Below are 17,112 nucleotides of genomic sequence, written 5' to 3'. Positions count from 1 at the left end.
CAGCCACAATACTCAGTCCTGATACTCAGCCATGATACTCAGTCCTGATACTCAGCCATGATACTCAGCCACAATACTCAGTCCTGATACTCAGCCACAATACTCAGTCCTGATACTCAGTCCTGATACTCAGCCACAATACTCAGTCCTGATACTCAGCCATGATACTCAGTCCTGATACTCAGCCATGATACTCAGCCACAATACTCAGTCCTGATACTCAGCCACAATACTCAGCCACAATACTCAGCCATGATACTCAGTCCTGATACTCAGCCACAATACTCAGTCCTGATACTCAGCCATGATACTCAGCCACAATACTCAGTCCTGATACTCAGCCACAATACTCAGTCCTGATACTCAGCCATGATACTCAGCCACAATACTCAGTCCTGATACTCAGCCACAATACTCAGTCCTGATACTCAGCCATGATACTCAGTCCTGATACTCAGCCATGATACTCAGTCCTGATACTCAGCCACAATACTCAGTCCTGATACTCAGCCATGATACTCAGCCATGATACTCAGCCACAATACTCAGTCCTGATACTCAGCCACAATACTCAGTCCTGATACTCAGCCATGATACTCAGTCCTGATACTCAGCCACGATACTCAGTCCTGATACTCAGCCATGATACTCAGCCATGATACTCAGCCATGATACTCAGTCCTGATACTCAGCCATGATACTCAGCCACAATACTCAGTAGAGGTGGGAATCACCATACATCCCACGATACAATATTATCACAATACTTAACGCACGATACGATATTATTGCAATTTTTTAAAATATTTTGCGATATTCAAATTCTGTACATAAAGGTAAACTTTATCAATATTCATTTTCTCTAATATCAAAGTCTCACACTCAGTCTTTCTCTCATTTCAGTTTTATTGTTGACAAACTGAACGGTTTGTATTACAGTCTAGTCCAACTTAACTGAATCAACCATCTGGTACAATTATAGCTATTCTGAACTATGCAGTTTATGAAAACTATGCAGCCCCTTCAGCAACTGAAGAATTTGAAAGTAAATTCAAACAAAATATAATTTTACATTAAATAAAAAAGTTTTAAACTTAATTAAAATAAAACATGTCTTAAATTAAAATAAGTAAACTGTCATGTTTATTGCTGCCAAAAAAAAGTTAAACACATTTGGACAGTGAAGGAATGTCAGGATTCTTGCTCAGAAAAAGGATCAACATGCTCTGAAGTCAGAGCACAAAAACCTTTTTGTAACAAAATATCGATTTCTGCTGTCCCTGTATCCATACATTATTAGCAAACAAAATATCACCATGCTACATAGTATCCATTTTTTTCCCCACCCCTAATACTCAGCCATGATTCTCACAGCTGTGATGACCAACATCACTTTAACACTGATGCTGAAGATGTGACATCAGTCATGACTGGAACTTCAGTACTTGCTTTATTCATCTTCATGCACGCTCACACGTCTGCACCGCTGCTCTCAGGGTGCTGCTTGTTTGCCACCTCATACTGCAGTGTGTCACTAAGTGGCCTCCATACCTACAGCCTCAGTTTTAAAAGCACACCGCGAATCAGAGAGAGCAGAGAGCTGGAGAGAGCGCCAGGTCCTCCTGCTACAGACCTCCTCTCTGAACACCTCCTCGTCTCTGACACCAGCTGGACTTTCTCTCTGCTGTCAGCATGTGAGGACGTGGAGCTATCGCCTCTTCATTTGGAGCAGGTGAGTCCGTCAGCTGAGCTGTTTTCACTGAAGCAGCTCTCAGGTGGTCTGAAAACTGTGACCTGTCATTTCTGTGCATGTGTTTTAGGACACGTCTGTAATCTGCAGCTGATGCAGAGACTCTCCCCAAACGGAGTCAGCGAGTCTTTTAATAAAAGACCCAAACTGTCACTTTAACCGGGGGGGGGGGGGGGGGGGGGTAAACTGAGGTGTGTTTGTGTTCTCCTCAAGTCCCGGAGGGAAATGTTTCATATTCTGCTGCGGGTTTGATCATCATCATCATCACGGTCATCGTCTTCCTGTAAACAGGTCAGGGGCGATTCTAGGATTAGAGCTTTGGGGGCGAGAGCTGCCCAGACAGGCGAGATAAATCAATTGATTCTTAAATTCATCAAGTCTCTCTGTGCCTGGCTCCTCGTCTCAAAACATGACATCACTGTTTTGTACATTTTAACACAATTTAATCGCACATTTGTGAAAGAAAAGCAAAACATTTTTTTGAAAAGTCTGTAACAAAACCATCAAATCTGATCAAGGTTATTTTATCTATAATTTTGTTGTTAAAATGTTACATCTCAACCAAGTACTGTATGCTTTTTATATTTTTAGCAGTGTGTCACACAAACAGCAAATATTGTCAAAGAAAGTAAGAAATCTTTTGGGGTGCTTTGATTCATTTTGGGGGTGCTGAAGCTGAAGCTGAAGGAACCCCCCCCCCCCCCCCCAAAAAAAATGGGCCAAAATCGCCCCTGAAACAGGTCAAAGATGCAGAACATGAAAACTGTCCTGCAGCCGTTCAGCTGTCACAGCAACATAAAGACGTCACATCGTTTCCTCCAGCTGTGACCTTTTCCTGCAACACAATGTTTTTGCATTTTAAATCTTCGCTTCACGCTGAGCTTCGAGTTCTTCCCAAAATATATTTAAAAAACTTTAAAATGTGATAAAACCGACACGTTAAAGGTGAAAGAAACCTGTGATTCTGCTCAGAAACAGGAAGTCTTTATTTTACTGCTGGTTTTATCTTCTTCATGAAGCATCAGTTTGACTTTCCTTCACCTAAATGTGCAGACTAGTGTCACACTGGTCTGACTGGTCTGAGTGTGCAGTCTGTAAGGGGGACAGGTCCCACTGCGGTAATACTGCAGTGCACCAAAGTAACGCCTCTACATGAACTTCAGTGTAGAACCGTCTTTGCTCTGTAACGTTTGATAGCAGCACATCTGTGCCCCATACGAAGACCGAACAGGAACATCTGTCTGTTGACCCGGCGGTGAACAGGATGTACAGGTGCACAGTTAGAGGGCGCCCGGGGAGGGGTCATATCCTGGAGCAGAAGATTATAAATTCACCTGAAGTCCTCCAGGTTTGGTTGGAGCTTGATGAGGCTCAGAGGTGCTCTCACTGCTCTGGAGGTGTGAACTGGTGTCGCTCTGTGCAGAGAGCGTAAAAGCTGCACAGCCTCAGTGTGTCAGACTACAGGTGAAGCTCACCTGTGCCTGTTTCTCACCTGCTTCTAAAGTTCCCACCTGAGACAGCTGTGTGAGGCGGCCATGCTGCATCATCAGCAGTGTCTCACGGGATGACGTTTTGACTGTCAGCGAGGCGTTTCCGCCGTCGCAGCCTCATGTTGAGCTTCGTGCTTCGCAGGTCCAACATGTGTCGACGCTCGACCCCCTGCTGTTCTTCACAGCCAATACTGTCAAACAGGAAGTGAGTTTATGTCCACACATCCGAGAGTCCACTGGGACGCTTCATTAGTGACTCACACACCCAGCAGCGCTTTCAGGGGGTGGGCAGCACCTCGCTCTCTCCTCGTGGAAAATTCAGAGTAAGAGTGACACATTTGGACAGAGACACAGAAAAAGGAATGAATGGTGACAGGAAGAGATTCATCAGAGTAATTAGGAGCGCTGCGATATTTCCACACAGATCTGCTTCATCCTTTCAGCCTGATCCTCTTCTCTTTGACTCGTCCATGCTGCAGGCGCATCCTGCATCCTCCACTCAACACAGTCTCATCTGCGTATAGCGACACGTCTCGTTCTCTCTGTTCTCAGTAACAAAAGAGTAATCGGGTGTTTACGGGTGCAGAGAAAGGTTTTGACTCGCTGCTTTCTTTAACGATCACACTCGATGCTCCAGCAGCAGGATTAAAGTCGCTCATGTTTATTTAGCAGTTTCTACTCATAAACGCGTCAAAGCTTCCTGACAGGAGCCAGTCAGCACGTGTTGTTGATTTAAACGTAAACAACAACCAGGCCGATGCATGTCAGTCTGCCCCCTGTTGGCCAAATGCTGAACTCTGTCTTCTCACCCCTGCTCCTCCAGCTCCTCCTCACCATGAGCGTCTTCTCCAGCTCGATGGCTGGTCTGGGGTCCGAGGTGTGTGGCGACACCGCCTCCCTGGTCTCTTTGGAGTCAAGCGTCTTCCTCAGCGAGCGGACGGCGTCCTGCGTCAGCGACACACTCTTCATCATCAACGTTGGCGGGAGTCGCTACGTGCTGTCGCAGGATCTGCTGGCGTCCTACCCGGAGACCCGGCTGGGGAAACTGGCCTGCTGCAGCCGAGACTCGGCGCTGGAGCTCTGCGACGATGCCGACTTCCTGGAGAACGAGTTCTTCTTTGACAGGAACGCCCAGGCTTTCCAGTAGGTGGCGCTCTTTCTCCCTGCAGAGGCGACGAGTTTAAAGTTAAAGTTAACTTGCTTGTGCTGGCCTGTAGCTGCTGATGACACGGCGCTGATGACACAGCGCTGATGACACGGCGCTGATGACACGGCGCTGATGACACGTGAAATTAAACGCTAAATGTTCAGAGCTGCAGACATTATAGGTTTTTACTTTTATTAGTTTTTATTTAAATCAATTATTTGTTTTTTTTAGCTTCCAGAGTCGGTTTGAGTTCAGTGTTTTTGTTTTCATCATGTGGGGATTTCAGATTACCATGACAACACCAATCAACACACACACAGATTTTCAGGCGTTGTTGTCTGTTTTTATATTTTCATGGCAACTGATTTAAAATCCGATCGCATTTCTTCCCTTTTATCTTTGCCATCGCTCAGAGGAAGCTGGCGGTCTATGTTCAGGTGACCTCCGTTCAGATTAGTGAGGGTGAAGAAGTGAAGAGTGAGCATGCTCAGTCGGCTCAGTTTTCTGCAGTAAAATAGCAGGGTCACGTCCGGCACGCTGACGGTAAGCATCGTGACGGGCGCGCTCAGACGGTGACGGGCTCTGAACACGTGGAAATAAAGTTTCTTCTTCTTGTTTCATGACGTCTGATTTAAACTAGAGATCACGATACCACTTTTTTATGTCCGATACCGATATCATAAATTTGGATATCTGCCGATACCGATATGAATCTGATATAGTGTGTTTTTAATCAATAAAACTGTTTTTTAATATCTTGCTGCATTTTGTATAAGTTCATACTGAAGTTTAAATAAACAACAACACTAAAGCTGTTCTGTTATACCTGTATGTAAAAAACACACTGCACCCAAAATATTTCATAGTTCAGCAAAACTGATCAATCTAATAAACTTAAACCTGCTCCATCCTCCCTATTCTGGTGTTTTAAAGAGCACTTAGCAGAAATATTAAACAACCTAACTAATAGGGTTGCAAACTCCCAGCAAAGAAAATAGGGAACTCCCCCCCCACCCTCCACCTCATGATGCTTAATCAATGTAATCAACTTTAATTTATGCAGTGTGGAAAAAAATGCACAGAAATAAATTATTTTTCAAGAATAATTAAATAGATTCAACATCTTCCTTCAACAGAATTGCAGACTGCACAGATGGTTCCCAAAGGAAAAAGTACTGTAGCTTACTAGGGTATATTAGACTTAACAGTTACTATATACAGTAATGGACTTCTATATATTTTACATCAGATTAAAACTTTGGGTGTAAGATTCAGATAATTATTTATTAAAAACTAGACATTTTAAATGAGAATAAGAAAGAAAAGTATGTCTTTGTGCCCCCTTTTCCCTGTTCATGCCCTATCGGCCCCCCTGGCTAAACTTTGCTAGATCCGCCCCTGCACAGTTACGTCGGCTGTAGAAAAAGATCCTGGTGTAGAAATAATATTAAATAAATTCTAACAACAGCTGATCAAGCTTAAACGTGCTGCTGTTGTTCAGCCGCTGGTTTCCTCTTTCTGGTGCAAAGTGGACCAGAAACAAAGAAGAGAGACGATCAGCTGATCATTGATCAGTTTATTATTGAAGTAGGAGAGAGAGAGAGAGAGAGAGAGAGAGAGAGAGAGAGGCAGTCTCCATATATCGGTTGTTAAGCTTAACGCTGGAACTCTTTACAAACATTCAGAGATGAACTTACACACTTGCTTTACTTCTCTCTGGGAAAACTTCCTCGGAGATGAAATGCTGGTTTGGTAGTGAGGCAACAAACACACACAGCTGCTCTGTCACGTGACCACACTGCTGCCATGTGCTACGGTTATGATCCGAGTTACGCCGTGTAGCAAGTTTTGTGAGGTGCTTTTTTGATATTTAATGGATCGATTACATTTTTTATTTCTCGCCGATAACCGATCCAGTAATTTGGTTCAGTATCGGACCGATACGGATACGTAATATCGGATCGGTCCATCTCTAACTTAAACCAAATAAATTTGAAGGTTTATGAACATATACTGTGATATCCAGCAGGGGGCGACTCCTGTGATTGGACAGAAGTCTCTGACGAGGTGACTCAGCTGATCTCTGAGCTCAGTCCCTCCGTCCTGATGGGTTTCTGACAGGAAGTCCCTTTAGAGTCACGGCAGGCGGCGGTGCTACCACATGACTCTGTCCTGTTTTTAGTCTAATCCACCTTTCGTTCATCACGCCGAACAGGTGACGATTAGAGGACTATCTCAGATGAAGGACGCCAAGGCTCTTTCAAGCCGGACGGACGGACGTCACTGAGCCCAGAGATCGGCTAAGCAGGGGCATCACCTCCTCGTAGACTTCTGTCCAATCAGGCTTCAGAGGAGTCGCCCCCTGCTGGACTTTAGAAGGATGCAGGAGCAGTGAAGCCTGGCACCCTGAACGGCTCTGGTCCAGATGTTTGTTTGGACTGTTTCTTCAGGCAGAGTCGTGCAGACTGAGCTTACCTGTGTGTTTGTCCACAGGTACGTGATGAACTACTACCGGACGGGTCACCTGCACGTCATGGAGGAGCTGTGTGAGATCTCCTTCCTGCAGGAGATCGAGTACTGGGGCATCGACGAGCTCCGCATCAACCCCTGCTGCCGTGAGCGCTACTACCGCCGCAAGGAGCAGAAGGAAAGCCTCGAGGTACAGCAGGAGCTCGATGCCGACGACGGGGGTGAGGACTTTGCGGGCGTCGCCTGCCCAGGCACTCGCCGCCGTCTCTGGGACGTCCTCGAGAAACCCGAGTCATCGCGCGCTGCTCGGACCTTCGGCTCGCTCTCGATGTTCTTCGTGGTGTTGTCGGTCATCAACATGGTGCTCATCTCGCTGGACTTAGGCGAGGACTTTGGAGCGGGCGGCCTCGGCATCGGTGCTCCGCTGCTCTTCGACGCCCTGGAATACGTGTGCGTCGTGTGGTTCACGGTCGAGCTGGTGCTTCGGTTCCTCTGCGTCAGGGACAAGTGCCGATTCAGTCGGAGCATCCCCAACGTGATCGATCTGCTCGCCATCCTCCCGTTCTACGTGACACTGGCGGTGGAGAACATCCACGGAGGATCCACTGAGCTGGAGAACATGGGCCGTGTGCTGCAGGTGCTCCGCCTCCTGAGGTCGCTCCGCATGCTGAAGCTGGGCCGGCACTCGACAGGTAAAAACTCCTCATACCTGTTATTAACCTCTGTCTCTCCTCCACAGCATGTCTTTATCCTGTCCTCCTTCTCAACCAATCACAGCAGATGGCCCCGCCCCTCCCTGAGCCTGGTTCTGCTGGAGGTTTCTTCCTGTTAAAAGGGAGTTTTTCCTTCCCACTGTCGCCAAAGTGCTGCTCATAGGGGGTCATATGATTGTTGGGTTTTTCTCTGTATCTATGAAGCGCCTTGAGGCGACATTTGTTGTGTAAATAAAACTGAATTGAATTGAGTTGCTCACAGCAGGAACTCTGTTCTTCCTCCTGTACAAGAAATTGAGATATAGGCAAGATCTTCAGCATCATCATCATCATCATCTGAGAGTAAACGAGCAGACGCCTCCAATCAGATTCAGTCTCACTGACTCTGATCACATTTCCAGCTGCTCTGTCTTTTCTTTAAACTCAAATATCTTAACGAAGGAGAAATGAAACGTGTTGGATGTATTCAGCCGGTCAGTGATAATTGTTAGTGAGTTACTTTAAAGGCTTTCCTGCTCTGCATGAGCATCACAGCAGCACAAAACACCACATCAGCACCTGAAAGCCTTCATTTGTGGTGAGGCTGCGTATGAGTGACAGCTGGGATAAAGGTGGAGGTGGGAGTACATCTGCTCTGAGGCCCTTCCTGTTTGCAGATGATGTCAGGCAGGAGGAGGAGTGAGAGCTTAGAGCAGGTGGAGGTCTGCTCTGCAGAGGTGGAGGTGAGCCTGGAGAGAAGAGGAACGAAAGTCGTAGAAGATGAAACAATCCATGTGTGCGAATGAGAGAGAGGCAGGTGGACAGGTGGAGTTTAAACACCTGGGCTCAACCGTCTACAGACAGGTGACGAAGAGAGTGCAGGCAGGTGGAGCGGGTGGAGGCAAGTGTGACAGAAGGACACCGTGAAAAGGGAAGGTCAAAGGATGGAGGTGAGACCTGCTGTGATGGGTGGAGCCGAGCTGAAGGTGTTCAGGTGTTCGGTGAGCAGGCTGGACATGAGGGACGGCTCAGATGGTCTGAGCATGTGCAGAGAGGGAGGGTGGAGGATGACGATGGAGCTGCAGGCAGGTGGAGGTTCATAGTGAAGGAGGATGTGCAGAGGGTGAAGTCAGTTCCTGTAAAAGTAGGAGTGAGATCAGACTCGTGGCGCCTGAAATGGCGGTTTTGTTAGAGCGCTGCATGTGACGGATTTAAGACGTGATGCAAAGATCCGGGGAGAGAAGAAGAAATCCTGTCAGAGCGAAGCCGCTGCTGGGAGATTACAGCCGGAGGCTCTCCGAGGACAACAAAGACCAAAATATATATAGATCCTCATCCTGCGAATGAGCGAGGAAGAATGATGACGTGAGCGTGTCAGGCTGACGTACGAGCGCTTTGATCTGAGTGATTTGGGGAAGGATGATCATCCCTGGACTCAGCTCATGAATAATAAAAGAAACGGCAGCGGGAGAAACTTTAATCATCTTAAACTATTAAAATAAATAATACAGAGAAAAGACTGAAGTCAGGCTGTGAAACGAGAGAAAAATAGGTTACAAGTGTGATCTGCAGGTACAACAGCTGCTGCACGAACACACATCACAGCGCCAGAGTCCTGAAGAGGCTTCATCTCCCGTGACCTAAAAACGAACCACGAGGGAACTAAAGATCAGGACTGAAGATCCAACAACATCACAGGATCTCCAAACCCTGACGTTGTCAAATGAACCAGAAAGCTTTTTATTGGCTCCTCAAACCTTCCTCTCAGAGAGGATCCAAACCCTCAGACAGCTCCAGACGAGCGGGTCGTCCTGAAAGTCAGCAGCTTTCTCCTTCCTGCCTGAGGAGAGCACACCGATGAGTCGCTGTGGCGTGAACGCCGGCGAACGCTGTGTTACTGTGTAGCATCACCTGTTCTTTCAGCCGCTTGTTGTTCTCAGCTTCAGTCCTCACAGTCCGAGAGACGAGGACAGGAAAATAAATAAAGCGATGTGAAGTCACAGATCCAAAATTAAAATTATTCTCACAAACATGACAGAAAGGAAGTCATCGGCTGCTCTCGGCAACATGGCTGTTCACGGCGTTTCGCTGCTGCTGTGGCCTGTTTGAGTCGCGATTTCTTCTTCTCTTTAGTCGACGGTTTTAAAAAATATATATATATTTATATACATATGAATTGACTATATATGTAATGTGACGAAGAATCATAAGAACTTGCCTTGAGGATCTTTATATTGTGAGGTAGGCCCTGCAATAATCCAGAGAATCAGACTTTGGCGACAGCGGGAAGGAAAAACTCGCTTGGAACAGGAAGAAACGTGCAGCAGGAAAGGAGCGTTGGGTTTGGGGGAGGAAGTCGTGACAAAGACAGGATAATAGTGAGAGGTGTATGAACGCCGTCTGTGACCTCCGTCTCTCTTCCTTCCAGGTTTGAAGTCTCTCGGTATGACCATCGCGCAGTGCTACGAGGAGGTCGGCCTTCTGCTCCTCTTCCTCGGTGTGGGCATCTCCATCTTCGCGGCCGCAGTCTTCGCCCTGGAGCACGACCTTCCTGCCACCACCTTCACCAGCGTTCCCACCGCCTGGTGGTGGGCGACCACGTCTATGACCACGGTGGGCTACGGAGACGTACGGCCCGACACGGCGGTGGGTAAGGTGCTCGCCTTCCTCTGCATCCTGTCTGGGATCCTAATCCTGGCGCTCCCCATCGCCATCATCAACGACCGCTTCTCTGCCTGCTACTTCACCCTGAAGACGAAGGAGGCGGCGATACGACACGGCGAGATGCTGAAGCGGCTGGCCCGTGGCTCGGTGGGGGAGGCGGGGCCGGGCGTGAACCTGAGGGACGCCTATGCCCGGAGCGTGCTGGAGATGATGAGGCTGCACGGGCGGGAGAGGGCGAGCACTAGAAGCAGCGGGGGTGACGAGCTGTGGTGGTAGCAAGAACGGCCCCGCCCCTATGACCTCTGACCCCTCTGAGAAACGCACACACGATGACCCCAGCAGCAGCAGAGCCCGTGATTGGACAGGAGGACGACAGCAGGAAGGTGGAGCCAGGAAGACGAGTGTGAGCATGCTCAGACCGTCCCGCCGTACATTCTGTGTCACGCCCAGCAGCAGCGTGTTCCCGTTTAATTCATGACTTTATTCACAAAACACCTGGGGCTAATGTTCCTCTCTGAACATTAGCCCCGCCCCCAAATAAAACATGTCTTCCTCATGAGCAGTGGGTGTGACTGCAAGTCTGAACATTAAAAATCCTCAGATGAGCGCACGCAGGCTTGTTCTGATTGGCTGTTGGGTTTGTCTTACACGTCTAACATTAAATCTGTGCTTTGATCTTCAGCTACACGTTTCACTCACAGGCAATGAAACCCGTGTTCAATCATCATCGTCACGATCAATAAAGCTTTATTCAAGGATGGTTTGTGATTCATTTCTGTCGTGGTGTCGATGTGGAAGGTAAAGAAAATACAGACTCGGGGGAGGAGATAAACTGAAAGCTCGCCATCATTAGTATATCATCATCATCATCATCATCATTATTATTATTATTATTATGTCATCAGCTGTTATTATAATGTTATTACACTATTATTATTATGTCATTCAATTCCGTTTTATTCAAACAGCCAAATCACAACAACAGTCGCCTCAAGGCGCTTTATTTTGAAAGGCAGACTCTACAGAGAAAAACCCAACAATCATATGACCCCCTATGAGCAGCACTTTGGTGACAGTGGGAAGGAAAAACTCCCTTTTAACAGGAAGAAACCTCCAGCAGAACCAGGCTCAGGGAGGGGCGGGGCCATCTGCTGTGATTGGTTGGGGTGAGAGAAGGAAGACAGGATAAAACAGCGGTCTCCAACCCCCGTGAGTCGTTTGGTACCGGGCCCTGAGAGTTGAGGCTCGGGCGGGAAATTTATGGGGGGGGGGTTATCGTTTTTATGGTTAACTCGGTTTCCCTGGGTCTTTTCCGGCACCGGTACTGGTTTTATTTTGTTGTATTTATCTGCGACAAGTAAATATCTACAATAAGTATATTATACAAACACTGGAAAAAACAGAGAACAACATCATGGAAAACAAAACAGGAAGTAAAACTGGGACGCAAAACTGAACGACAAAAACAAAGAACAAGCAGAAAAACCATAACTGAAAACGGCCCAGGACCACAACAGTTAAAACTTGTCACTGATGCAGACTCGGAGACTTCAGGGAGCTGCAGAACTGAAGAGTGCAAATATCTGAGGCAGAGCCCAACGAAGCCGCAGAGACATGAGGAGCCCTCAAACACTGGTGTGGGTAAAAAGTGTGCTGCAGAGCAAGCTGGCATCCAGTGAAGGTTTTATTAGTCCTGTGTGGACAGTGTTGGTGAGTAACAGAGTACATGTACCGCTGTTACGTATTTAAAATACAGAATATGAGTAACTGTATTCCGTTACAGTTACCGTTTAAAAAGGTGGTATTTAGAATACAGTTACTTTGTTGAAATAAATGGATTACACGGCAGTACTTCCTGTTTCATATGTTCGGTGATGCCCTCTCTGTTTCTGGTTTCCACGCCGATGGAAACCCAAACAAACACGCATTAAGAGGCTCTGATGTCTGTGTCTCAGTCTCACGGCCCAGGTCACCTCTACTTGCTGCCGCATAATGACGGGAAGAAATATTATTGTTCAAAAAATGATTTTAATATGAAGGCAATAGCAGAGTGTTACAGGCATCGCCCTGAAGCATGATGGTGTAGTCCGTGCTGCAGGGAGGATGGACCCGTGATGTGTCTGTGAGCGAGGAGGGAGAAAAAGGAAAAGTACGAGCTGTCATCGAGCAGAAACGGGAGCTGGAAGCATGTAAATATAATAATAACCACTGCAGCCAAGAAGAGAGCCTGACGAGCCCAGTTGTAAGTAAGCTATTAAGACTCGACTGTACACCGTGTTCGTGTTTTCCTCCGAAACAATAAGTTCTGTTGGAGCAGCCTTTCAACGCCTCTCTCTGTCTCTGCTAGCAAAGTGACCCAGACAACAAAGTAAAGCTAGTTTTCAGCTACGAGCCGACACAGAACCCGACGTATTAGCCAGAGGTCCCTTTACTACGGTTCGGAGCCGCGGACCTTCAGTAACAGTAATAAATCACAGCAATAGTACATTCATGTAGTTGTAAACAGCATGATAATGTATTAAGTAATCCAAAGTATTCAGAATACGTTACAGAATACATTTTGGGGCATGTAATCTGTAATCTGTAATGGAATACATTTTAAAAGTAACCTTCCCAACACTGTGCGTGGACCAGTGTTGGGAAGATTACTTGAAAAAAGTAATCAGTAACTAATTACTGATTACTTCCCAAAAACGTAATCCCGCTACTTTACTGATTACTTATTTTCAAGAGTAATTAGTTACTACATAATCATCATACAAAATGTAATCAAATGGAAAAGTCTCTTTTTAAAACTTGTTTTATTAGTTTTAATCTTTTAACTTTATGCATCAAGCAAAAATTTAATTATCTGCAACATTCTCTGACTGGAAGAAATTAGTTTAACATTTAAACCTATTTTCTGCACATTCCAGCACATAAAATAAAATAATTTTGTGTGTTTACTCTCAGTCTTTCAAATAGATGCAAGTAAAACACAACAGAAAATAAATAAAGTCAAAGACTAGCGGTCCTGTTGCTCTATTTTCACCTGTAAAGCAGGAGTGGGGCAGGCGGAGGTTTACCCTGGTGCAGGTGTGCAGCGGTCAGTGGAAGAATCCGCGAGTTTCTCTGTGAGTTTCCCATTACGTCGTAGCTACTCGGTGCTTGTTCGGAAGTTTAGGGTTTTTTTTGCTGTAAAAAGAAGTTTTCTTCCCACGCACAACGGACACTAATGTTTTTGTCACTTTTTATGGAATCAAACTCAAAGTAAGGTCAGTACTTCCACGCTTTAAACGCTGCACGCTCATACTCTCTCTGCACTCGATATATGATCCATTGTTGATCTGCACACAGCTGTTGTCACGAACGTCGCACTCGCTTACGTCACTGTCATGAGACATTCTCGCAAAAAATCACGGTTTTAGTAACGCAGTAACGCAGCGTTCCTACGGGAAAGTAACAGTAATCTAATTACCTTTTTTGCAATAGTAATCCCTTACTTTACTCGTTGCTCAAAAAAAGTAATCGGATTACAGTAATGCGTTACTTGTAACGCGTTACTGCCCATCTCTGGCGTGGCCACCAAGCTAACTGCTGAAGATAAAAAATACAGTCTTTTATTCTGAAAGGCTCAATGTGCACAATTCAATTTTATTTCTACACCAAATCCCCACAACAGTCACCTCGGGGCACTTTGTATTGGAAGGTGAACCCCAAAGAGAAAACCCAACAATCACATGACCCCCTATAAGCAGCACTTTGGCAACAGCAGGAAGGAAAAACTCCATTTTAACAGGAAGAAACCTCCAACAGAACCAGGCTCAGGGAGCCTAATCTTAAAAGTGTCTGTCTCACACTCAGGATAAACGTGTCCGGACTATCGTCTGCTGGAAGTCAGAGGTCAGAGGTGAGGGTGGACTTTCTCCTTGTGAGCTTCCTCCAGCTGAGAACGTGTTTCATGACAGGAAGCCTAACAGGAGCACTCGGGTGATGCTGTTAATTTGGACACATGATCTGAGCATGCCCAGTTGTGTCAGCTGACAGTTGTTCATCATGGAAATGTTTCCTGGGATGGTCTGCAGGAGAGGGAACAGGTGAGCTCAGCTCTCATTGGACAGAGTCACGTGAGCTCAGCTCTCATTGGACAGTCACGTGAGCTCAGCTCTCATTGGACAGTCACGTGAGCTCAGCTCTCATTGGACAGATTTGTTGTTTGTTTGAATTAACGAGCTCTCAGCAGTTTTCTGCTGAAGATTAAAAACCTTCGTGTTCACAGGTGGGACTCATTGACTGAGCCTGGTTCTGCTGGAGGTTTCTTCCTGTTAAAAGGAAGTTTTTCCTTCCCACTGTCACCCAGGTGCTGCTCACAGAGGGGTGTCAGACTGTCGGGGTTTCCCTCTGTTATTGTAGGATCTTTACCTTACGATTTAAAGCACCTTGAGGCGACTGTTGTTGTGATTTGATGCTGTATAAATAAAATGGAAATGAAGTGAGATGATTGGTGGAGGCTGTGAGGTCAGCACGGTGAAGGTCTGAGTGAGACGTGAGATGTTCACGCCCCACCGTGATGGCTCTGACCTTCCTGTGGCGTCGTCTCACAGTGGACGCACGCCTCAGCGGCTGCAGCAGGAGGACCCCCGCGGTGTTTCTGGTATCCTGCTGCTTCCTGTTTCCAGGCCACCGCTCTGCTGAGGTCACAGAGGTCGCCTCAAATACCATGGTAACGCCTGAAGTTGTGAATCCAACCGCTGGGTGTTTAAAGCTGCTCTCACTTCTCTGATCTCTGCAGATGGTCAGCATCCTCTGTCAGTACGACCCACCATCATCATCTCCTTCACGCCATCAGCCCGCCCGTCTGTTAGATCAGGTCTCTACATTTTTCTGACTTGACTTTATTTTCCACCTAAAAACCTCCAAACAGTCTCTCAGTCTGTGGCTCAGACGCATGCTCCGCTCCCAGTGTCTCTAATTTGATCTAATTTCATTGCAACTCGCCTGAAGCTGCAGGAAGCCTGCTGCGACCGGCTGAATGCACGCTGGAGGCCGAGAACACCGCAGCATGAGCGTTCAGAACGCTCGCCACGTGTAAGGTGAACATGACAGTCTGAACACGTGAACGTGTCTGTGTGCAGGTGTCTCAGAGGACACGTGAAGCTGCTGCGTTGTTGAGGACACGCCGATGCTGACGGAGGCTTGTTTCTGCAGCACAGGTACAGATCACATGACCTCCTGCTGGCTGCTTTCATGGCTGACCTGGATTCTCGGTTTGATGCCAGCAGCAGTGCAGTGACACAGAAACTGGAACATCACATTTGCATTTCAGGCGTTTAAGGAGGAAGATGGCAGACATCCACAGAGAGAGACTGCAGAGGGAGAGCAGAGGTCACAGGAGGGCAGAGGTCACAGCGTTCGGGTTCATCTGAAAGTCTGAGGAGAAAATATCCACCCTGCCCTGATCTCGCTTAAAAGTTCATCAGTAGCTGAAGTCACGTACGAACGAGTGGTAATGAGACTAAGAGCAGACAAGACCTGACCTGCAGCTCGCAAAGGAATCTCTGCTGATGTGATCGGACTCCATGAAGCACCTGAACACCTTCTCCGTGTCCTCATCCCGGGTACTCTGCCTGGAAATGTCCAGCAGAACCAGGCTCAGGGAGGGGCGGGGCCATCTGCTGAGAAGGAAGACAGGATAAAGACATGCTGTGGAAGAGAGACAGAGGTTAATAACAGATATGATTCAATGCAGAGAAGTCTGTTAATACATAGTGAAGAAGAAACACCCAGTGCATCATGGGAATCCCCCGGCAGCCTACAGCAGCATAACTAAGGGAGGATTCAGGGTCACCTGGTCCAGCACTAACTATATGCTTTAGTTTGAAGCCTGATCTTAATCCACGCTGATGATGGTGGTGATGATGGTGGTGGTGGTGATGATGGTGGTGATGATGATGATGGTGGTGATGATGATGTTTACCAAAAGGCTCATTTTTGTTCATTCATGCACTCAGCTCGCCTCCTCACACAAAACGACAGAAAGTAAACTGTGGAGTGTCGGAGTCGGTTTAATCTGGTTAAAATCATGAGCATGGATAAAATCTCAGCTTCAGATCATGGCTGTTCTTCAGAAACTCTCCTGCTGACAGTTGGGGGCGGAGCCTGAAGTGAGGCACAGCAAAGCTGCTGAACCTCGGAGCCAGCTGACGCTGACGCTGTGCAGCCGCACTCCAAACACCGAGGCCGCTGGATGAAAAACAGGAGCAGTTAAATCAGCCAACAGGATGAAGCTCCTCACATCTGCAAACACTTTCAGGAAGTCGCAGGCTCTGTTGTCAGAGGCGCTCCGAGTGCTTCTCCTGGTGATCGGAGCGTCACAGCGCTCTACCTTTGAGCTGTTTTATGTCCCACTGTAATGAAGCACAGACAGGCTGGCGGTGAGGACACGGAGGCCCATTCAGAGGAACATGAAGTGTATTCGCCTAAAAAACACAAACTCCAGAAGCTGAGAGCCGAGGGTGAAGCTGATGCTGCGTTTGCTCTTCCTCTGCTCAGGGGCAGGCTAATTAAACGCAGACTCCAGGACGTAGATGGTGACGGACAAGCTTCAAAGAGCCGAACAGAATCAGCATATTTATGAATCCTAAGGAAAGGATTACAGTTACAGGAGTTACAGTTGCTCCAGTGCAGAAACAGACTAAACTATTTAACAGTACAGTAGTTACAGATTTAACAATATATACGAACCATCAGTAATAAATATCAAAGACATTACTGAGTAGAGCAGAGTGCAAACAGGCTGTAACTATTGCAGCGTTCAGTGTGTTACATGGAGGAGTTATACAGGGAGCCACAGGCAGGAATCACTTCCTGTGTCGTTCAGTGGTGCATCATGGGTAATCTCAGTCTCTCACTGAGCGTGCT

General features: G+C 47.0%; 1 protein-coding gene across 2 annotated transcripts in view; it reads left to right on the top strand.

The window, feature by feature from the left end:
- Positions 1-1,363: 1,363 nt before the first annotated feature.
- Positions 1,364-17,112, top strand: part of kcnv1 (potassium voltage-gated channel modifier subfamily V member 1) — a 16,794-nt gene continuing 1,045 nt past the window's right edge. The window contains exons 1-5 of one of the 2 annotated variants that reach the window (XR_014876930.1): positions 1,364-1,732; positions 4,064-4,383; positions 6,881-7,548; positions 9,977-11,378; positions 15,872-17,112. The exon at positions 15,872-17,112 is cut by the window's right edge and continues 1,045 nt beyond it. Coding sequence is in view for 1 of the 2 variants with exons in the window: in XM_085177956.1 (XP_085034082.1) it covers positions 1,427-1,732; positions 4,064-4,383; positions 6,881-7,548; positions 9,977-10,488 (1,806 nt within the window). In the remaining variant the exon portion in view is untranslated. Of the gene's footprint in view, positions 1,733-4,063; positions 4,384-6,880; positions 7,549-9,976; positions 14,550-15,871 lie in introns of those variants that run through there. The other variant, XM_085177956.1, reaches the window with a different exon arrangement.

The sequence above is a fragment of the Neolamprologus multifasciatus genome, chromosome 11 (assembly GCF_963576455.1).
Source record: "Neolamprologus multifasciatus chromosome 11, fNeoMul1.2, whole genome shotgun sequence".
Classification (NCBI taxonomy): domain Eukaryota; kingdom Metazoa; phylum Chordata; class Actinopteri; order Cichliformes; family Cichlidae; genus Neolamprologus; species Neolamprologus multifasciatus.
The sequence above is the reverse complement of the archived record's forward strand: the minus strand, read 5'-3'. Positions and strand labels throughout refer to the sequence as shown.